General features: G+C 41.9%; 1 protein-coding gene across 3 annotated transcripts in view; it reads left to right on the top strand.

The window, feature by feature from the left end:
- BEAN1 (brain expressed associated with NEDD4 1) overlaps window positions 1-24446 on the top strand; it is a 37067-nt gene that overhangs the window by 86 nt on the left and 12535 nt on the right. The window contains exons 2-6 of one of the 3 annotated variants that reach the window (XM_063438662.1): window positions 574-672; window positions 13143-13195; window positions 14427-14650; window positions 18743-18872; window positions 23435-23644. In XM_063438662.1, the coding sequence (XP_063294732.1) occupies window positions 18848-18872; window positions 23435-23644 (235 nt within the window). In that variant the 5' untranslated portion in view covers window positions 574-672; window positions 13143-13195; window positions 14427-14650; window positions 18743-18847. Of the gene's footprint in view, window positions 1-573; window positions 673-13142; window positions 13196-14220; window positions 14651-18742; window positions 18873-23434; window positions 23645-24446 lie in introns of those variants that run through there. The other 2 variants (XM_063438663.1, XM_063438664.1) reach the window with 2 other exon arrangements.

Genomic DNA, 24446 nt, shown 5'->3' with positions numbered 1-24446 from the left:
TTACTGATACTCTGCTGCCTCTCAAGCACAGACCTTCTCCTGTGGATTCACCAGAGCTCAGTGGAGAGCTGCACACCTTGGGTACTTGGGACCTTGTGGGATTAAAGAAACCCTAAGGTTTACTCTGCTCACATACAACAAACAAGAGCCAGATTGTGATTGCCCATGGCCTTACGGAGACTGTTTGTTTTTTGCTCTGTGGTATTTGTGTGGTGACTGACTGTTCTAGAACATGTTTGAGGATTTATTTATCTGTTTCCATACGATCCCTCCTTGTGGCAGGATGGGGTGTTATCCCTGGTGCTCCAGTAGGGGATATTTACCTGATGGAGGATTTTGGCCACCATCTCTACTTGGTGCAGTTCACTTTAACAGCTCCCTTGCCGTCCCAGCACTCCATAGAGGCGCAGACCTTAATAATACTCCCTTAAAGGGGTGCTGGGTGAAACAGTGAGCTCTATTGGGTCTTAGCTTATGGTGTATCTCTGTGCCCATGGCCTAAGTGGCTGTTGGTATCTTATGGGTAATCTGGCTCAGCAACAAACCTCACAATGTGTATTTCCTTCTTACCAGATTTCTAGATTCCTGTTACAGCACCAGACCCAAACCTTGCAGTTGGCTCCCGCTGCCTGGACTGGTTGAACACTGTCATTAACACCAAAAGTGCCAAAGGTAGTTTTATATCTGTATTTACTAATCTTTGCCTGACTTTGCATTTTAATAACAAATGGAGGGACCCAACTGTGTTTGCACACAGACCATCTTATGCACCATGTGACATATTGTAAGGTCAGCCAGTGAAACCTTATACCACTTGCTCCCCCAGTGGATTTGTTTAATAGTCTGGTTGTCATGGTTTACCTTAACAAGGCCTCTTCAATTCCAAAATAAATACAGATATTTCACACAGCGGCTCTAACGTTGGGTCCTGAAACAGTAAAAATTCTGCTTCGCGTTTGGCGCCAGTTTTACTGATATGAAGTGTCCCTTTAATAACACCAATTATGTAATTGGGTAGTGCATCTTTTAACTCAAAAGCTTCCAAAGCAAACCATAGTCTTTTATGATACAAATATGTAATTCCTCTCTAGAGCAGGGGTGCCCAATAAGTAGAACGAACCCCAGATGTTTTAAAACTACAGCGTCCCTGATGCTTTGTCATTCTACAATTTATAGAAAAATAAGCTATTAAAACTGCTAGTGTATTTATTCGCTATCTTGAGGACAGAATAGAGGGGTTAACCCTTCGTGAAAGTAGGATATAGAGCAAAATAACATAATCTGTCATAATTAATGACACACAAAATATAAAGTTTAATTAATATAGTTAAAATAAGGATTGAATAACCTTAGAACACGGGGATACTGGGAGTAAAGGAATATATACAGGGGATAAGGTGTGTGTACACAGGATAATATCAAATAAGTACTTTTAAGGGGGGTACAGTAAGGAGAATATAGCATACTGAATCCCCCAAGAAATAACCATAAGTATATCTCCGTTATGTGAGCTTGTCGTCAGAAGGAAGTGTTGCTTTCCAATATAGTCATGCGGCTGGAAAATTGTAACAAACTGAACGGGTACTTATGTCTGAAACAATATCACAAAAGGTATTTATTGAACGAAAAAAATAAAATGACAGAATGGGGGGAATGTCATTGTAAAATCATTCAAGAGATATGGAAAGCATCATGGGAGTTGTAGTTCTACAACATCTGAGCATCTACCTTTTGGGCACCTCTGCTCTAGAGGAACTGTTAATAACGTATGATGGGATCACTTTAACCCCTTAAGGACACATGACATGTGTGACATGTCATGATTCCCTTTTATTCCAGAAGTTTGGTCCTTAAGGGGTTAAAACTGGAAAGTAGTTATTTTTGTGTACTTTGGCTACAGTTTGTGCTACTATAAAACAAACTGAATTCCTTTATTTCCAACACTCCTCCTATTTCTTTATTTTTACACTCTAATTGTCATTAAATGTGAAACCTGCAGTAAGAATATATAAAATTTAGTTTCCACCTAAAATGTCAGCTTGTGAATTCTCATTTTCCTATTAAACTAGTTGCACAGATCCTATTCCAAAATAGTATATATTCCATAAAGTAGAGACTTTCCTTTTGTGAATAACCCAGAGAATTATTCAGAAATAGTGAGATTTGCCTAAAATTCAAAGTGAATTTAATTTTTTTTTTTTTCGGCTAAACGTGAAGCAGAGGATTTGGAGCATGTTCCTATTTCAGATATTTAGGCTGAAATTTGCTTATATTTCCTGCCAAGTCTCATTTTAGTAAAGAAGCTAGTTTGTATTTATGAAAAAATAAATAAGCCTTACTTACTCTGGATGTCTTACACATAAAAGAACACTAGATGGCACTGTGTCCCACAGGAGAAACCACCAAAGTCACAGCATAGGAGGGAGGGGGGGGGGGGGGTCTTGTTGCACCCCCGGGTGACCTTGGCAGGCCAGAACTCTGTTCCGGACTGCCTAATGTAAATTCTGTGCATAAAGTGTCAGTGCACATTACACACTGCCAAGAGACGGTAAAATTTTCCCCTTGCAGACAGAGCGTCTGCAAGGAAAGATGGCTCTCCCCTCCCTCCCTGTTTGCACTCTCAGCCTGTGAAATGATCCAATTACAGGCTTTTATATGAGAGGCTTGTGATTGGATTGTGCTGGCCCCAGTGTCATCATAATGGGGTGCAATAGAAGTCCCTACTTCTAGCTTTGCCAGGCGCTGAATTACAGGTAAGTATAAAAAAAAGTCATGCGCTCAAACTTCCATCACTCCTGGGTGGCAGCAACGACCATAGTACACATCAGCCTCAATATACACAGTAAAAAACATTGAAAAAAGTTACCTGTGCTCTTCCCAAATCCCTATGTATATTTAAACAAATCAAGGTTATTTAGTTACTCCAATGGCCATGAGAGACTTTAGCCCACCTGCCACGTCAAGGCAAACCTCTCAGGTGGGACCTACACTAACCTTTCACCTTGCTTCCTTGAGCTTCTGGCAAAGATATCTGAGAAAGAAAGGGGTGCTTTTTTTTTTTTTTTTTTTTAAATCCACCCCTACATACTTATTAAAGGGAAACTCCAGTGCCAGAAAAACGATCAGTTTTTCTGGCACTGGTGGGTCCCTCTCCCTCCCACCCACCAATCCCCGGTTACTGAAGGGGTGAAAACCCCTTCAGTCACTTACCTGGGACAGCGGCGATATCCCTCGCCGCTGTCTCCGCCTCCGCGACGCTCCTCCTAATGATTACGTCGGCCGGTGGGCGAGACTAATCTCGCTCACCGGCCGAGGAGACCTAATGCGCATGCGCGGAAATGCCGCGCATGCGCATTACGTCTCCCCATAGGAAAGCATTGAAAAATAATTTCAATGCTTTCCTATGGGGTTTTGAGCGACGCTGGAGGTCCTCACACAGCGTGAGGACGTCCAGCGACGCTCTAGCACAGGAAACCTGTGCTAGAACCCAGGAAGTGACCTCTAGTGGCTGTCTAATAGACAGCCACTAGAGGTGGAGTTAACCCTGCAATGTAAATATTGCAGTTTATGAAAAACTGCAATAATTACACATGCAGGGTTAAGGGTAGTGGGAGTTGGCACCCAGACCACTCCAATGAGCAGAAGTGGTCTGGGTGCCTGGAGTGTCCCTTTAACCCTGAATAAGGAAACATGGGATGGGCGGCAGCGTTGTAACCTAGCTGTGTGATACAAAAGTGAATACAAAACAAGTTTTGGGGGGGGGGGGGGGGGAATAAATATATGAATTTCACCTGGGAGGTTTATAGTGCCGTCCCCTGCATGCTGGAGCCTCTGGGTAGCACATGGCGTCGAGTATGGAGGTGTTGTAGCGGCTTTTGCATTGAGTTTTGGAGCCATTCTGGTAATTGTTTGCAGTTGTTTTGGGACTTTTTGGTGCATTTCTCAAGCTGTGGAAAGGTAGGGAGCTGAGCTTTGTCCATGTCACTGAGACACTTGGGGGCATTGGGACACTTGGGGGCATTGGGACACTTGGGGGCATTGGGACACTTGGGGGCATTGGGACACTTGGGGGCATTGGGACACTTGGGGGCATTGGGACACTTGGGGGCATTGGGACACTTGGGGGCATTGGGACACTTGGGGGCATTGGGACACTTGGGGGCATTGGGACACTTGGGGGCATTGGGACACTTGGGGGCATTGGGACACTTGGGGGCATTGGGACACTTGGGGGCATTGGGACACTTGGGGGCATTGGGACACTTGGGGGCATTGGGACACTTGGGGGCATTGGGACACTTGGGGGCATTGGGACACTTGGGGGCATTGGGACACTTGGGGGCATTGGGACACTTGGGGGCATTGGGACACTTGGGGGCATTGGGACACTTGGGGACACTGGGACACTTGGGGACACTGGGACACTTGGGGACACTGGGACACTTGGGGACACTGGGGACACTGGCTGTGAGACAAGGGGCCACTGAGACACTTGGGGACATTGTGTCTCAGTATCCCCATGTCTGTGTCCCCATGTGTGTCTGTGTCCCCATGTGTGTCTGTGTCCCCATGTGTGTCTGTGTCCCCATGTGTGTCTGTGTCCCCATGTGTGTCTGTGTCCCCATGTGTGTCTGTGTCCCCATGTGTGTCTGTGTCCCCATGTGTGTCTGTGTCCCCATGTGTGTCTGTTTCCCCATGTGTGTCTGTTTCCCCATGTGTGTCTGTTTCCCCATGTCTCAGTATCCCCATGTCTCAGTATCCCCATGTCTCAGTATCCCCATGTCTCAGTATCCCCATGTCTCAGTATCCCCATGTCTCAGTATCCCCATGTCTCAGTATCCCCATGTCTCCCAGCGTCCTCTAGTGTCTCAGTTTTCCCAAATCTGTGTCCCCTAGTGTTTTCACGTGTCTGTGTCCCCTAGTATTTCAGTGTCCCCATGTGCACCTGTGTCCCCGTGTCTTCAAGTGTCTCAGCATTCCCCATGGCTCACAATGTCCCCTAGTGTCTCAGTGTTCCATGTCTCCTTGCAGCCTTTACCCCATCCCTCACTCCCCTGAGCTGTAGGCTGTCTCTGCAGGCTGGGAGCTCCTGTCTGGACTCTCTGTGCTGTGTAGCTGCTCCCCCGCGGATTAGTGAGTAGAGATGTAGGTATATTCTGTAACTTCCTATCCCTGCCTCTCCACACACATAGCGACTACTAATGGCCGGTGCTGGTATTGCAGAGTAATCTCTGTTTATACTGAGAAAAATACCAGCATTTGTATTGCCGGTAATACTGCAATTTCGGCGCCAGGCAGCCTCAAATAAATACCGGCTAGGTGACAACCCTAAGAGTAGTGTGTAAAAACAAAATATTTTTTGAGGGGGGTATCAATGGGCCTATTCCATGGGCCTGGGCCTGGAGCTGCAGCTCCATCAGCCCCTTTGTTAATCCGGCCCTGACCAGAAAGGTTCCCCGTCTCAAAAGGGTTATAGAAACCCTCTAACTTTGTGGAGGGAGAAAGTAAGGCTTTAAACCCTTAAGGACACATGTCATGATTCCCTTTAATTCCAGAAGTTTGGTCTTTAAGGGGTTAAAAGGCCCTTGTTTTTACTATACAAGAGTAGCAATCTTGTCCCACTGAGCATCTGTATGTGTAAACCTCGAACAGATCTAGCACTTCAACTGGAAAAAGGACACTTTAATTATGGGGGTGTGGCCATTGGCGTGGCTGTTCTGAGACTTAGAAACATAGAATGTGACGGCAGATAAGAACCATCCGGCCCATCTAGTCTGCCCAATTTTCTAAATACTTTCATTAGTCCCTGGCCTTATCTTATAGTTAGGATAGCCTTATGCCTATCCCACGCATGCTTAAACTCCTTCACTGTGTTAACCTCTACCACTTCAGCTGGAAGACTATTCCACACATCCACTACCCTCTCAGTAAAGTAATACTTCTGGATATTATTTTTAAAATCTTTGCCCCTCTAATTTAAGACTATGTCCCCTTGTTGTGGTGGTTTTTCTTCTTTTAAATATAGTCTCCTTTACTGTGTTGATTCCCTTTATGTATTTATGTGACTTAAGTCTATTACTAATAAGTAATATAAATGAAATGTAATTTTAAAACAAGAACAATGGATTCTATTCACACAGACTCATTTCTAAACACATGTATTGTAGTTTAAAAACACATTACTAATATTATTGCTATGGAGCTCTGTTATACACTCAGACACACCAACAGCATGGAGCTCCTAGAAAAGAGGGATGGCTCCTAAATAGGGACAATTGGACCACCTTGATGGTATTTCAGGCTGTCTGGTCGGAAAAGTATTCAGACAGGGCATATCTCTCTGATCGAACTCTTGAAGATTTGTGAGAAATAAAGCCAGAATATATACCTTTTATTATTATACATGCTATGTACATACAATAACACAGACACAGTAGATACACAAACACTGATCAGTCACAAGATAAAAACCAGTGAAGTGAATAACATGGATTATATTGTTACAATAGCATCTGTTAAGGGGGGGGGGATATATTGGGCAGCAAGGGAACTGCAAGAGAAAGTTCTTAATTTCATGTGTTGGAAACCAGAAAAATGGGCAAGCGAAAAGATATCTTTGACAAAAGCTAAATAGTGATGGCATTTCCAAAACTGCAAGTCTTGTGGGTTCTTCCCGGTATGCAGTGGTTAGTACTTGCCAAAAGTGGTGTAAAGGGAGGCCAACCAGCGAACCAACATCAGGGCCATGTGCATCCACGGCTCATTGATGCACGTGGGGAGCAAAGACTAGCCCATCTGGTCTGATCACATAGGAGAGCTGCTGTAACTCAAATTGCTGAAAAACGTAATGCTGGCCATGGTAGGAAGGTGTCAGAACACACTGTGCATTGCAGTTTGCTGTATATGGGGCTGCGTGGCCACAGACCAGTCAGGGTGCCCATGATGACACCTGTCCTCCACCAAAAACGCCTTAGATGGGCACAAGAGCATCAGAACTGGATCATAGAGCAATGGAAGAAACTGGCCGCAGGATAATGCACCCTGCCACACTGCAAAGATTGTTTAGGAATAATTTGATGGCGGGTGCCTGATCTGCCAACAACCGGCATTTGTTGGCAGATCAGGCACCTGTCATCAAGTTAAGAAGGTGCCTGCTCGGCCATACTGTGACAGGGCTCCTCTGGGCACCCCCGCCTTCAAACACCTGGAGAAGCGGCCCGGCACTGAGGGGGGCGGTTCTAGAGCCGCTCGCCCAGCGCTGCAGCCCAAGACAGGAGGAGCCCACCAGGAAATATCCTGGTGGGCGCCCCCAGCAGACCGACTCCCTAGGCGAATGCCTAGTTCACCTAATAGTGACGCCAATACTGTCTGTACACACAGTGCTACATATACACAATGCTATTCATTCAGTCAGACGGTACACACATTGTAAGTAGTTTATTAGAGATTTAGGGAATTTTTCTCCTTCCACTTTTTCTTTTTCTCATGTGACTCCCTGAGATGTTGCATAATATCAGGTAACGTTGTGTCCTGTGATGTCTCACAACTATGCAAATTCGCATGGCCAGTATTTTGTTGGTGGTGGCCCTACCTAAGATTTATGAGGAAATGGTTTAGAAACATCTAGAATTACATGTTTGAAGGGCTTGCATTTAACATGACGTGCATCATGTTACAGGAAATCGACTTAAACAGGACAAACAAATGTTTTCTAGTTGCTTGTTTGTTATGCAAACTAGTCAGTGGAAAGAAAACTGCAGTGTTACGTTGGATATTAAGGCAATTCCATGTAGTTTCTAAGCGAACATAATATTCTATGCCTCATATACTTCTTATGATCACCTAAGTTACATTTTGCTACTTGTTTTAACACATTTACACTTTGACGGTCAAGCTGCTCAGTACATTACTTGTGTCACTGATAATAAAATGTATTCGTAAATAACTCATTTCCCGGAATATTTTGATTAAACATGGGCTCGCAGTCCACTTGATACCAGGTGACCGCAGTGAGATTATCGGGAGATTGAGGAAAAGTGTCACAAACATTGTCACTGGTATCAAGGGGGTGTTATCCCTGGCTCTATACAGAATATTTAGTGGTCTTTAGGACAAAAAAGTTGGATCATGAACACAGCATAAAATGCATATCGTGTTTTGTAGATTGCTGTTCTGTGTTACACAAATCCACTCTGACAAATTACATTTTAATAATTTGTTTTTGGTGTGTGTATATATATATTAATTTTTTTTTTTTTTGTCCTGCAAATTATATGTGGCAAATCTGCAAGATATGATTATTTTTTTGGGGGTGTTTGAGGATGTGCAGTGTTCTTCAATAAAGTGAAAATTTATGGAATACAAAGTGTGGGGAGGGACGCTTGGGGCAGGGCCTGGCCGCCATGCTGACCGGTTGCGTGCTGTACCAGCTCCTGCAGATTTTGGCTGCAAATTGGGGCACATTGCTACAGTCCAAGCAGGAGGCTGTTGGCACTACCATTGACCCCAAGACCAGGAGTTTTAATGCCCCGTGAGGGTGACACAAAGCTTTAGAGCCTGCGGCCTAATTGGGAAAGAAGCGAGACAGACTACCACTGCCCTGCTCATATGTCTGGTGTCATGCAACAGGGTCCTCTCGGACCCCAACTTCTCCGCCTTTTGGACCGGTGAGGGTTATCCCAGTCCCCACTGGAGGAAACTGACATCACACAGATCACCACTGCTGAACTTGCCAAGCGGATGGATTCCCGCACTCGATCCACAAAATGACTTCCACATGGTCTACAAAGCTCTGTGGACAACCTTACAAGCCATGGTGTCTGCTGTGAACGGCAATGGAATTTCGACTGGCCAATCTTCCAATTCTCCACGCCCGGCGTACAGGTCTGCTCCCCACGACTGCCTTCCTGGGCTTTGAGCCCCAAGTGGACATCCCTCCAACCACAACCCCACTCCTGGGCAGAACATCCCAGCCAGGATCTCTGTTACTGGCCCCTAGTGGAGCCGTAACCGTGGGCACAGGTGGCAGATGCAAGCAGAGCTTAGGGATGGCGGAGTGGTGCTTACCAGACCACCATTTCTGTTGGTCCTCTGCAACTATTACTCTCCAACAAGCTTGACCAGATGATCAAGCGGATTTCCACACATGTCTACACCAGCAGTTTCATGAAAGCTGATCCCAGAGGGTAGCGTGGACTCCCCCTTACGAGACTCCAGTGGCTTATTTTAACTCTTGCTTTACATGATGACCTTATGCCTTTATTCATAAATGGGGCACTGTCTAGCGTCCTGCTCAGCATATCTAGCTACACTGCTCACACCAGACCTTGTACATCCACTGAACCGGAGCATTTTATTCAAACTAGACAAACTGCCATCCCATCTAGCACTCTCACACCTGTGGCACCTAATCTACACAGGAACCTCACTTTGTTATCTATGTTAATCAGATGTGCGCAGCTCAGTACTGTACAGGATGGACTAAGTATGTTTAAGTTAGCGGTGCAGTAGTTTAGCGGAGTGTAGTGTCTCAACTTGCATAACCCGATTGTTTACCTGGAATTGCTGCACTTCCTTTTGCCCATCAATGCCACGGTGTTACCTAGACAGCTGAATTCAGCATAGTAACTTGAGACCCATTTTATCCAGCAGTCCTTCTCGATGAATATACCTACCTATCGTATTACGACATGTACTTAACCTGCTTTTCACTAACTCTTTAGTCTGCCAATTTAACATTTCCACAGTTGTTTATCGGGCCTAGATAGCCCTCTACTGCTTAGCTAAGATTCTTATAACTGTCTAGGATAATATACCGGAGCATGTTGTTTGTCTACCGTGATCTTGATTTATTTCTATTATTTTTTTTGGGGGGGGGGTTTAGAATGAGGCTGTCATACACTGGAGTTTGTGTACCATTGCATCATTATGACATGTGCTTATTTGATAACACTCCTTTCTCTTCTGTAACGTTCCTTTACTGCCTTAATAGATTTACAAAAGAAAGGGACGCTATAGTCACCAGAACAGATTCAGCTGAATGCAGTAGTTTTGGTGCAGTGTCAGTGCACTAATGTACAAAGGGTGCTGGTGCAAGTTTTTTGGGGGGCACCCTTTAGTACAAGAGGGACCAGAAGGTAGATCCCCCATCCCATGTGGAACAACCATTTGCCCATCCTTGTGGGATTGTATTTGTGAGAAGTGTTTATACAAAAACATGTTCACATTTAAAAAGCATAGATTATAGTAGTGCATTTGTATGTATTGTTGCCATTGGAATGCAGTGGTGTACTTTGTGTGCAGGGCCAGATTAACTTGGGGGTTGATGGAGCTGCAGCTCCAGGCCCATGGAATAGGCCCATTTATTTAAAAAAGAAATAAAGTTTAACACTGAGACACTTGGTGACACAAAGACACTAGGGGACACTGGAAGACATGGGGACACAGACACACCTGGGGACACTGAGACACTAGGGACACAATGTCACCAAGTGTCTGTGTCCCTAGTGTCTCAGTGTCCCCATATCTCTGAGTGTCTGTCTGCTAGTGACATGGGGACACTGGGAGACGGACACTGGGAGACATGGGCACACGGACACTGGGAGACATGGGCACACGGACACTGGGAGACATGGGCACACGGACACTGGGAGACATGGGCACACGGACACTGGGAGACATGGGCACACGGACACTGGGAGACATGGGCACACGGACACTGGGAGACATGGGCACACGGACACTGGGAGACATGGGCACACGGACACTGGGAGACATGGGCACACGGACACTGGGAGACATGGGCACACGGACACTGGGAGACATGGGCACACGGACACTGGGAGACATGGGCACACGGACACTGGGAGACATGGGCACACGGACACTGGGAGACATGGGCAGTGTCCCTAAGTGTCTGTCCCCTAGTGACATGGGGACACTAGGAACAATCCATCTATAAAGCAGAATCAAACTAAGTAGTTTGTTGGTGATTTTACAGAATTTTCTTTTATGTCACTACTTACATCATGTGATGTCACACATACATAATTAGTTATGCAAATGAGTAAGGCCTGTATTTCTTTTCCGAGAACGGTGGCAACCTTAACTACTCTTCACATTCTTAAGTATGGAAACTTAAGAGGGTTATATGGAAACAAAACTTGTGTGGACTAGCTGAAATTAAGTTAGTTAAGGTAATGCTGACTTTGGTCTCTCTAACACTGTGGCATGTTCCCTCTTATACACTCACTACATACACCTTTTCTCTGTCTCAGACTATATACTAGGAGCTTCTCCCTGCTAGTAAGAAGGTAAGGAGACAAGTGGACATGTGAGTGCCAGAGGACAGTCCTTGGAAATCATGGAGCGAGCGCATCATTAGACGCATTTTTCAGGATGCTGTTGGCCAGCATGCATGATTGGCAGGCAGCCTGACATGCATTCATGCCAGGTTAGCCTTCCAATTCTTTTTGGGCATGTTCGTCCCTTTCGGGAGTTCTGGTTACATGATCTGCCTGAGTGGCCCATCCTTTTACACCGCCCATTGACTTCCTGTTTCCCTGGACACTGTTGTTAGGCATATGGATTTACTTGAAAGATGAAAGCATGAATTAGAGAGAGATTAGCATGTTTTAAGAGAAACTGAGTTGTTTTTTGTTTTTTTGTTTTTTATAGCTGCATCCCATGAGTTTCCCTCCGGCAACATCTACACCAGATACTGAACGCTTGGGAGGTAGGACTGTTTTAGTGTTTTTGGTCGATCAGATTCTGTACTTGGGCCCCTCATAATTGTCAGCACCAGGCCCACTGGGCTCTTAATCTGGCCCTGCTTGTGTGTCGTGTTTGCGTTTAAATTCAAAGGTGTGTATGTATGTAGTGTTGGCTTTTAAATGCAGCTGTTCTTTTCTGTGTAGTGTTGGTGTTTGAATGCAGGGGTGTGTTTGTATGTTGTGTTTGTGTTTGCTTGGATGTATGAACATACATACTTACAGATATAAACACATGCACAATGACACACTTACGCACACATAGATGCACATGCAGACAAATGTGCGCACACACGTTGACAAAGATACCCACACAGTCTTACATACATAAGAATCTTTATATTTGCAGCCACACTCCTGTCAGCACATTTTGTTTGTGTTCAGGAGTGTGGCCTAATTCCTGCTGCTGTTGTCTGAGGTTGATGGTAGTTTGAGTTTTGGAGGAGCTAATCTTGCTCCACTTCCCATGCTGCCTGTGCCACTTCCTCTTTCCCTACCATGAGGTGCTCTGTCTGTAGCTGGGAGGAAGTGATTAGATGTGACTTCCTCCCAGCCGGTCAATGCCACAGGGGTCTGCACGGTCAGGGGGCCCATGCACTTATGGCCACCAGATAGGTGTCGCTGAACCCAGTCAAGTGCCGCAAGGTTTTAAGAGCACGACCGGGCCCCTGTTCAGCGACACATATTAGGTGGCCATAAGTGCATTGGTCCCCTGACCGTGCAGACAACGGTGCAGCTGCACCTGAGGTAATTCCGCCACTGTTTTGGTGTGTGTGTGTGTGTAGACTGGCTTTTTAATGTAAACACTACCTTTTCAGATAAAAGGCAGTGTTTACGTTACTGCCTAGTAACACCTCTAGTAGCAGTCGCTCATACACCTACAAGAGGTGCTTCCTTGGTCAGTGCTGCACATTGTGTAGCACTGATGTTCAGGGTCTCCATGCTCTGAATGATTCAATGCAGCTCTTAGAGGAGATGCTGATTTGGCAGCTCAATGTTTTGCCGCACGTGCGAATTAGGCCCCCAAATGCTTCCTCTTTTGAAAGCATTAGATGGACTGATATCATAAAATTTGATCTCTGCTAAGTAGGCAAAGCGTGGGCACAGGAGGGCAAGAAGGGCAGGGGGACTAAATGGTGTTTTACAACTATAGTGTTCCTTTAATACTTTTTCCAAAATAGCTAAGCTGGAAGTTCAACAAAAGTTTCCATTTTAGCTACATTTGAAATTCACTTTAGAATTAAATAATCATATTGATATTTGAAACACATTAACTTTTTTGGGTAGAAGGAGTTTGGTAGGGAGGGAAGTTTTTTGTTTATAAGTTCCTGTTATACCAACGCATTTAACTAATGTCCTTTCACAAATTACCAGTGAGACTCGCCTGGAGATGAATTCTGATTGAAAATCAACCAAATGACGTTTAGGTAAGTGCAACTCAAAAGCGAGTCGTAGAATTGCTCCTGCCATTGTGAAACCCTATAGCCACCTCCTGGAAGAAGTTTATTTATTTTTCTTCTGTGCTTTGGATATTTATCTTTCCATTCTAGTTTTTAAAATGGGCATCCCATGATCCTCTGATCATCTATTGAGACTTACTTACCGGTAGTTTAGCGGTGAAAATGACCTTGATGAAAAGAGTTTACAATCTCTGAGATGGGCTTAGAATTTGAGAGCAATCTATTTGATTTGAATATGGTTAATTCTGAAATCCTGTTGGCATTCGTGTTCCTGCCCACTATCCCCGTGGTCGAGGGTAACATTTCAGCTACAGTAGTTGCCCCTCATGGATATTATCACTATGACTATATACTCCAGTCTACTGAGCATTTGCCTTTGAAATGTATGGTATACTCACTCTTCAAAACTAAAGACCGACAAAAAAAAGTCCGAAGTGAAAACCATTTTAGAGTCGACAATCTGTCCTTTACACAAGCAATGGGTTTAATTCTATAAACACAGAATAAAAGCAATAGAAATTTTTGTGCATTTTTTTTTTATTTTGTATCAAACACGAATATATTATAGTGATGTTAAATTATAAATACCCGTCACACTTGGAGAGGTCTATGTCGTGGTACCACAAACCCACTGGGAGGGTTATATGGACCAAAATCTTTCCAGTATGGTATCGCTCTGTCATTGTGAATGCATGCAGGATTGGACTAATTCAATTAACCTCTTTCCTTTTTTTTTTTTTTTTTTTCTGTTCTTTGTGTTTTATTCTTTCAATGTTATACGCAATGCATTACAAACAGCTGATTGATGTATTTATATATTTTTTTATTTTTTTATTTTAATACGAACTCTGGAACAGACTATAATGAATATTATATAATCCTATCCAATAACAGCGTTCGGTTCGATAGCCATCTGGCATTTTCATTTTTTATTTATTTATTTTTCAATCTGGCTCTGATCCAAGACAAACCAGAGAGCGTGCAGCCCATCTTATTGATTTATCCAGCCTGCAGATCTTTTCATCTTTTCTCCTTCTTCCTAACGGAGACATCTGCAGAGTACAGAAAGGTTCTCCAGTACATGTATCCCCGCCTTCTGCTTTGTATTCCCAGCACATACTCCGCACACACCCTGTCTGTCTCGATCTCCCTTCCAATTCCCTCTCCTGCTATTTCTTCGCTACCTGTAAAAATCTAGATCTTAAAGGAACAGCGCACCCAGCTTCCGAAGAGGTGACCTTGGCCAGGTTGTGTGGGTACCACTTCCTCGCATTGTCTGTGTTCTGTACATCAAAAACAACAACAAAGCCTTTTATCCATCTCCTGCTGTCACCCGATTTCCTATGGCAAATGAGAGATCTTCTTTGCAAAAGCTACCATTGAACTGCATGGGGAATTCAAGCACTCTTTTGTACACCAGTGGTAAGTGACTAAAACACTGACTATGGGGTTGACTTACTAAACTCTGAATTGTAGGGAAATTAAAATCTGGCAAATTTAGACTAAAATAGCCGATCCAAGATGGAGAATATTCCCAGATCGTCTAGTTTAGCCTGCATTTTAGCATTCGGGCTTCAATTCATTGCTGTTTTGGCATTTAATGAATAAACCCTAATATATATGTAATGCATATATGGCGTGTGTATGTTATATGTTCACGTGTGTGTGTGTGTGTGTGTGCACATATTACTAATCTGATTTCCTTTCACTAAGAAAATTTACATAAAATGGGTTTGATGCAAATCCTTTGTTGGATTGCAAAAAAATCTTGTTTCTTAATCTCTGATAAAGGCGGTTTTTGGTTACATGCATCCCGACTTAACCCAACAGCTGCTAATTGACTACATTTCCCAGAATCCTCTGACTGCCATTGACAATATATAATCCAATAACAGACAAAAGGAGCAAAGATATTTGCCTTTCTGGTCTTTTTTCAATCTGCAATGTGAAGATTATTAGGTTTTATATTGTTAAAAAAATAAAACCGCACTATTAACCCCTTAAGGGCCAATGATATCTCATTTATAATCTGGTCCCTAATGTCCTTCTTTTTTTATCATCTGCTTTATACACCTATTTTACACTGTTGCTAAGTGATTGGAACATTGATTTTTGATTTAGTTACCTTTAAATACTACACACCTGTTTAAATATTAACCCTTTAGGATCAAACGCAATACAATTCCATTGAAGATTCTGCCAGCAAAATGGACATTTTATTTTTTAGGGTAGTAAGCAAGATGCCTATTGCGAGCTCAAATAGATTCTGTAGGAAATGTGTTTACTTGCAGCTTATTGCACGGCCAGGCGACTGAAACAGACCATCAAATATTTATTTGGGTGTCATCTTCCTCTTGCTCAGTATTTTTGGCTCTTAGGGGGTTTATTTACCAAACAATGAATTGGAGTGAATTGAAAACTACACTTTCAAAATTTGGGAAAAGATTGTCAAAGTGTAACTACAACTGAGTAGAAGAATATATTTTTATTTATTTTGTTAATGTATTTTTGCCTAAATTTGCAGTTTGGTTTATTATGATATTCACTGCAACTAGATTTTTCGTAAATAACTGTCTATTTAAATATTATACTCTGAGTGTGGTAATGGCATTTAGAGTAGAGAAAGCATCTGTACTAATTTCACCCCAAAATGCAACTGTATTTAATTCCACAGCTGTCTCCTAGCTATGTAGTCAGCCATTTTGAACAAGTCCTTTTTGTCAGAGGGCCGGCTCACTAGAGGGATGTCTGATCTTAGGAAAGCATTAGGTGTCCAGGGGTTTATTTGTTTGCCACAATCTCTGTTCGGATATGACTTAATATTCATGGAATTTTACCCTATACTTGCCATGCATTTTGCCTCTTCATCATTTGCAATACAGCTGTAATTCTGAGCACTTGCTAGTCAGTCTAATAATTTCAGACCAGCAGGAGTATGAAATAGAACAAGAGGGGCAAGCCTGTGATATCTTGTAGCGGTGTTCTGTGGACCAATCAAATGCTAAGAGAAGCATTTTGATTGGACCACAGACAATGAAACCATGACCGCTCGTGACAATAGAGAAGGCGGGGGAATCATCAGGGGGAACTTGGCCTCACACTGGATTCAAGTCAAACTTTGTGATGAAGGGTGGTTGTGTAATATTTTTTTAGTTTTTATTTTTTTTAACATTATTTTACAAGATTTTCACCAAAATAACAGAGGGAGAGTAAGTGCAAAGTACCCAATGGGGGAAGTTAAAATAACAATAGTTCAAAAACTGGTTTTAGCAACCTTTTAAATCTCTGCCTATGTTAGATGGGAGTGATCTTGCTGTACGTATCTGGGTATCCATCTTTATTATGGTCACTCACACTTTCATGTGATCCTGATGAGCAGAATTTTAGTCACACACACCCAAAGTAGGCCATATTTCTAAAAGTGAAGCAGTCACCATGCAAGCAGCAAAAATATACCACTAGTTGCCACGGTGATTGCTCAACTTCTAGATCTTTTAGCCACTCCTTTTTAAATGTCCTGCATTGTATGTCCTTATGCCCAATTTGCCACCAAGGCTACGGCTTTAGAGCAGCAGGCAGGAGAAGGGGTGGCATAGCCAGAGAGGGCGATCAAAGATATCCCTAACTGGCCAACCCCTCCTCCTGCTGTGTGTGGCTGTGGCCAACAAGGACAAATTCCCCGGGCCGGCCACTGCAGAGCTGGCACTAATAGAGCGAGCGAGGCTCTCCCTCAACTTTTATTACATTGGAGCGTTGCCGCAGGTTATCACGGCAGCGTTTTGATACATTGCGGTTAGAAAGAGTTGTATCTCCCTCTGCACCACCAGGAAATTATGTTAACCCCAACCTGGCCCAAGGTTAAGCCTCCGCTAGGGAGAATACACTTTTATAAAACCCTGACTATGCCCACTATCCTCCCCACAATGGTCTTTGTCCTCCAACTACTCTTCCCCCCCCCCATAGCCCCATCACCCCACTACAGCCATTGTCACCCTCACTATCCATCCCACTATAGTCCCTTATACTCTTACTATAGCCCTTGTCACCCCATTATAGCCAATGATGCTGACCATGGGAGACAGAGAATGGTAAACTCAGCACTGCCCTTATGTCAATGTGTCCTAAACTTCCCTAGTAACATCCTCCTGTATTGTCTTTGGTTTCCCTATAAATTTTACCTGAATGCAGACAGCTCTCCTAATGCACTGTAAACCAATTTGGCTACAACCATTCCTCATCTGTTTAATAAAGAAATTACTTCTCCGTGTGCTGCCAATATCCATTTCCATAACGTCCTCTTGATCAAGAGCCAAATCTGTAACTCCTACTGAAGGTCAGGTTCTACATGTAAGCATTGCTTCCACCTATTCACCCGTGGAAAATATCAATAAAAACTTAGCTTTTTTCGGATACTTGCTTCCCTCTAGTCACCTCCCAACTTGGTGACCATATACAACTATTGCAAACTACAAATCGACCAGGGATTCAGCTTGTATCACTAGAACATAAGCATAAAACACAACATAGTGTAATACAGTTAGATAAAAAATATTCATTTTTATCTTTCAAGGTTGCACTCACAAATAGATGGATTTTTTTCAAGCCCTCAGGTTGCCTCCCCTGTAGATTGGGGGGTTCCTTCTTTTGTCTGGTTGCCACGCCAACTCCAAATTTAGGAAGTCCACACACTCCCAATGGTTGGTAAAAAAAGGAAATTTATTGGCTTTAAAAGTATAAAAGCCTAAGGCTTATTTGTACACTTGATGTTTTGACAGTGTATGTAAATTGTGTTTTAACTGAAATTTGATACTTGGTCCCTGAGGAAGTTTCCCAAGGGAGACGAAACGCGTAGGACCAGTAGTATCATTTTATGATTTGATTTTTATACTTTTAAAGCCAATAAATTTCCTTTTTTTACCAACCATTGGGAGTGTGTGGACTTCCTAAATTTGGAGTTGGCGTGGCAACCAGACAAAAGAAGGAACCCCCCAATCTACAGGGGAGGCAACCTGAGGGCTTGAAAAAATCCATCTATTTGTGAGTGCAACCTTGAAAGATAAAATGAATATTTTAGTCTACATGTAAGCAATTGGATTTATTTGATCAGATTATGTTTATATGAATATTCTGTAGACGCACCAATTACCCAAATGTCTTGTTTACCTGTTATGCAGAATGTTTTATAAATGTAATACGTCACAGGACTTTTTTTTTTTTTCTTTTTTTTTTTTTTTATTCCGTTCTGTCTTTATACAAATAGAGAGGACTCACAGGAACAAAATCCTTTTGATAACCCTGCTGACATCATTCTGTGTCCCTCTTGTATTTACTGCTAACAGAATACATTAAGCCCTGAAGAATCAAAGTTGATCGCCAAATAAGTTCTGATTTTTACATCAAATACTGTTCATAATGAGAGATTTCTGTGATGTTTAGCCTACCATTACGTGCCACCGCCAAACACTGACCACTAGCGAGAACATTATGTACAGTTTGTTTTCCTCTGTTTTCCAGGTCTCTCCAGTAGTAGAGATAATCCAACTGGAAGAAAAGAAGTTTCTATAACTGCACCTAGAACATTGAGTGAACTATCCCTGTCTGGTCTCCTGGATAAATTACATGTCAATCAAACTGACATGCACAAGTAAGACAATGTGTTATACGAAGTGTGAATATACCTTCTCTAGCAAATGTTACGGTGTGAAAATCGATATCTTTATGCATGTAATGTAAGGGTCAAAACTGTTTCTAAAACTGTACTCTAGATTAAAGGCACTAATATATCGTTACTTTCTACTGTCCCTAGACAGAAGTTATAGCATATTCAGAGAACTTGTGAAATAATGGAAAACTAAAATATTTTTATTTATTTTTTTTTTCTAAATATCTCGTTCACTTTATAATCATCCCTGTGTAATGGCAAAGTTTTAGAAAGGGTATTTTTTTTTTTTTTTTTTAAAGGATTATACATATATTCAATACTGAATGTAACAGACTGTTCTTGCTACTTAAGTTTCAAGGATTACTCTAGACACTGAAGTGGTCATGGTGCCTGGAGACTGCATATGCAATTTCACTTTGAAATGCTGCTCATAATGAGTTGAACTCCTTAGCTGCCCAAGGTCTAATTCCAGTGTCATTGGGGTGCCCCGGATCCAGAGTCCTAGGATCGATAATGGCGATTCTGTGCAAGTATTGATGCACAGAATCCAATTCATTGGCTGATAGCTCTCAGCCAACAGAGTGGCAGGATTGGTATCAAAGCAAAAAAGAAATGATGAGAACACTGAGAACGGACAAAAGTTTAGAGTAAACTCAATACTTTGCTTTTCGGTACATTCCTGCTCAGGTCTCAAATAGGTTTTGCTCACTTACACCATTACAGAGAGAACATATCTGAAGCATATCAGACTGATCCCACCTGTATGGGCAGTCGAGATCTGAAATGCCAGCAAGTTCCCTCTGCACGAGAGATACAGCAACCCCAGAATATCATTTTAGACTTCTTTTGGGCCTCGTCAGTGAGGTGTACATGAAATCCCTGTAGGCACAGTGAGCACGGGGTCCACGTCTGGATTACCCTTTTAACTTGGGAGGGCTCTGCAAATGCTAGGTGTCAAGACATGGCATCCGAAAGAATCAGGTAAGAGGGCAAATCATTCTAAAACTGCTTGCCCAATAACTGGGGAACGGCTTCAGGGTACATTGAACATCATAACCACTAGAGTGGTTATGGTGGTTGGAGTAACCCTTTGACCACTTAAGGACCAAACTTCTGGAATAAAAGGGAATCATGACATGTCACATATGTCATGTGTCCTTAAGGGGTTAAATAGCGTGGCAGGACATGGGTTGACATTAGACTGACCGAAAATGGACAACGCTAGTCTTGTAGTATAGAAGCCACCCAAAAACTGTGTCTCTGTACTGATCGTATTGTCTCCATTATTTCTACAAACCATGCTCCACAACATATGTGGTAATTCTAAAACGTATTTTTGGAGCTGAATTTGCTAATTCCCAACGACTACAACATGAAATAAATCCAACAGATGCCAAATGAATCCATGGAGTACTTCAAGCAAGTAAATGTATGTGTTTTTTGGGGGGGGTTTTCTTCCTATCATTAGTAAGGTAATTTTATAATGGAATTAATTAATCACAACACTTAGCAGCTGGCTAAAAAAATACATGTGTAAGGATTTGTGTTCTCTTTGACCAAATGCGCTTTACAATGAAAGTAAATTGCTTTACAAGAGAAATCAATTTGAAAATGTCTGTTTTTGCCAGACAATCTGTTTTCTTTGACAAAGTACACAATCACAAAGCAGTGTACATCTGTGAGTTGGGGGATGGAAGGACTGCAATAATGCTAAGTTTGGTGCAATAAAATGTCTTCTACATATTTTTTACTGGCATCAAACACCCCCTGTATAATCCAAAGGATTTGTGCCTGGACTTGAGTAAATTGATGCAATCTTCCCTGACTTCAAAATGAAAGGATATGAGTCAGATGATGAAGAAGAGAGAGCTTAGTGTACAGCGTGGGGATCTATTAAATATGTCCCTATCTTGTGCAATGACCTCTGCGTTAATTCAAGGTCATTTGATGGGTAAAGAGGATCAGTCCTGCTTTTAATGTATCTTCATGAAAAATCAGACCTGGAGGTCAGATCAAACTACATTTCATTCTGGACTTTTCTATAAGAACATGCTTTCTTGGACCTGTCTAAACGTAGCTCCTTTTAAGGACATTGGCACGTTGTCTTGCCCTGCCCAGCGTAACAGCTGCACGTGTGGCGATAGTTGTTTTGTCATTTGTAATGGTCCCTGGACCAACACAATTATACACTTTAAATGATTCTTTAGCAAGGATCCACATTAGATTAAAAAAAAGACATGGGTATGACTCAGAGAATGTCCTAAAAAGAACCTTCAATCATGCAAAATGTGGGGTTTGGCTACAAATAAAAAATCAGGCTTGTGATAGTTGAATAGCGGTAAAAGTTGCTGTGAGCTTGTTTTTGTTTTGTTTCCTTTTTCTTTCTTCTTTGTAGGAATATGTAGCATGGAATTGTTTTGATATCCTACTCCTTCTCTAACCATCTCATTGTCTATTTAGAATGCTCACCTACCATTATGTAGGATCACATTGTGTTTTTAGTAGCTGGAACATCTTCCATATAGTGGACATTTATGTTCATCCTCACTATATATTTATTATGACATTTTACCGGTGTATTTGTTCCTTTGTTCAATCCTGGTCTTCAATGCTTAGAAGTTCTCCTCTTCCTACTGTTGTCAAGGGTTTCATTTTTTTCTCAATTAACCATTGATTAAATTGTGACTATGTATTAAGATGATTTTAGGACATGGTTTCCTTCATCCTAAGTGTTCTGTTTTATATTTCAATGGATTTTTTTTTTCTGTTTTAGTTTTTCCAATTGTAACGTGTTTCATTGAGAGTTTAGTTTCTGTTCCTCTTGTAGTGGTTCACTAAATTAGAATAAAAAAGTTATTAATATCTCGATATTGGGTAACTTTTTTTTTTTTTTTTTTTTTTTTTCTGGTTAATTCCATGTGCGAACATGTGTGAACATTTTGAAAACAAGATTCTATTTTTTTTTATTTTTTTTAATCGAATCAGTAAGGTGGGTGGGCGGGCGGTGGGGTCATCTTGTCTCTGGTTTACGATATTCCACTTCTGCTATTACAAAGTACAGACCAGACATTGAAGGTAGTTTGTCCAATCTCGCAATATTCTGCTCTGGAGAGTACTTTACACATTAGTTAATAACCCCATAATTAATGATACTCTATCCATATGTTGTGTTCCATAAACATTGTTAATAATTTAAAATAAAAATTGGTTGGTAAGTAGCACAGTATTTGAGGGGCTGTGTCTCTCTATGCCTACATTCAGCAACATACTACTTAGAGCAAAAAGACAGGTTGAGACATCTATACCAAATGTTTCAATTTGTTGATTTAATTCTCTAATAAAATAAGTTCTGCAGTCCCTTCTCTCGAGGTTTCCAAGACTGATGCTATAAATGTATAAACGTGGCAGTCCACTGAGAAATCCATCACTTGTATCCCTATTGTGTTGGGGTTGATGCTGTAGACGTTGTATTAATGATATATTGGCTCATGTTAGTCCACCCATTGTTACGCGCTACGGAATTTGGCGCTATATAAATAATAAAATAATATATTCTCTATGGAAGTCATATTACTAAAGAGCTTTTCTTCTAATTTTTTTAATAGGTGGTTGCCATGGTAACTTGCCAAAACAGAATGCATAATTAACTTGTGGGAGGGGGATACCCAAAAGTTTCTATCGGTTCCTCACTTTAAAAGGGTCTACATGGTTATCCCTGTTACTTAGCTTCACACCCTGAGAACCACTATACCGAGAAACCGGGACCACTGCCTTACATGTTGTGTCTCAAATGACTCACTAACTTGTGAAACACGTAATACAAAAATCATCATTATAGTCTGTGATCCCCGTTTATTGGTGTGCTGATCTCTTCCTCCCCCTTGATCTCCAGCTTACATTTTAAAAAGATTTTAAAAATCCCAGTACTTTTATTTCTTCAGACATTCCCCTTGTAGGGCCTGACCAATATACACATTTGGATCAACTTCTACAAAATGGAATAGAACTTTGTACCTTTACGTGCCTATGTCAAGGAAAGTGGTTGAGCCAGCAGGGGTAGGAAACCTTCGGCACTCCAGATGTTATGGGCATTGCATTATGGGAGATCAACAAAAAAAAGGATAGTACTGCACACAGGTGAAATTAAAGTACCTTCTTACTACACAGGAGCACGACATAGATGATCAAGGCATAAGGTTGAAACGTATGTTATGTTCTATAAAAATAAACTTTTTTCACCGCACCGTGAAGCCTATGGATTTGTACCTTTTTAAGCATTATGGGAGATGCAGTCCACAACATCTGCAGTGCCAAAAGGTCCCTACACATACTCTAGAATATTTCTCGAACACCACCCATGGTAACTTAGGATATGAATCGAAGTCTTTGATTCACTAGTACGTGAAATAATAAAATAAGACTAGACCTCTCATTATGTGACTGATGTACTTCGATATCTATACCCTATTCATTATAATAATGGATAATCATACATGAGTTGCTGTTGTGTCCTCCTCTGACATCCTATATATTTTGATTTCCAGAAATTCACACAAACCAGAGTAACGCCTTCCCTGATTATTTTGGTTACGTTCGAAGCAATAATGATACCAGCTTGCTGGTGTCCCCACTGGTTGTGGCTGGGATAGTAATCGGTCTGGTCCTCTTTCTATCCTGTGTTACCATAATCATCGGGAGTTTGAGGAAAGATGGTGGCGTAAGAGATTGGCGCATGGAGGCAGACCCGAGTTACGGTATGATAATCAAAATTTCAGCTTCTGTTTTTAGTGGGAAATAAATCTGAACTGTATTCAAAGTACAAAACAAAGGCCTGTTTCACTTCCTTTCGACTGTCCAAAAACTGTTGTGATTTAATATCTGTTCCACATCACTAATTACAGAATGCTTTTGTAAGCACAGGTATCTGATCCAAAAAATGCTTTCTTTAGATTAATATGTGAATCTCAGGATTTTTTTATTGCCTACTTATGACTAAATCTCACCAATGATAAGCTTGTCTACCAACTTAATGATAGTTTCCTCATAGAAACATAAAATGTGATGGCAGATGAGAGCGACTCGGCCCATCTAGTCTGCCCAATTTTCTAAATACTTTCATTAGTCCCTGGCCTTATCTTATAGTTAGGATAGCCTTATGCCTATCCCACGCATGCTTAAACTCCTTTACTGTGTTAACCTCTACCACTTCAGCTGGAAGGCTATTCCATGCATCCACTACCCTCTCTGTAAAGTAATACTTCCTGATATTATTTTTAAACCTTTGCCCCTCTAATTTAAGACTGCCCTCTTGTTGTGGTTTTTTTCTTTTTCTTTTTTTAAATATAGTCTCCTCCTTTACTGTGTTGATTCCCTTTATGTATTTAAATGTTTCTATCATATCCCCCCTGTATTGTCTTTCCTCCAAGCTATACATGTTAAGATCCTTTAACCTTTCCTGGTAAGTTTTATCCTGCAATCCATGAACCAGTTTAGTAGCCCTTCTTTGAACTCTCTCTAAGGTATCAATATCCTTCTGGAGATACGGTCTCCAGTACT

The sequence above is a fragment of the Pelobates fuscus genome, chromosome 12 (genome assembly GCF_036172605.1).
Source record: "Pelobates fuscus isolate aPelFus1 chromosome 12, aPelFus1.pri, whole genome shotgun sequence".
NCBI classification, from domain to species: domain Eukaryota; kingdom Metazoa; phylum Chordata; class Amphibia; order Anura; family Pelobatidae; genus Pelobates; species Pelobates fuscus.
Note: the sequence above shows the minus strand (reverse complement) of the source record. Positions and strands in the feature narration are given on the sequence as shown.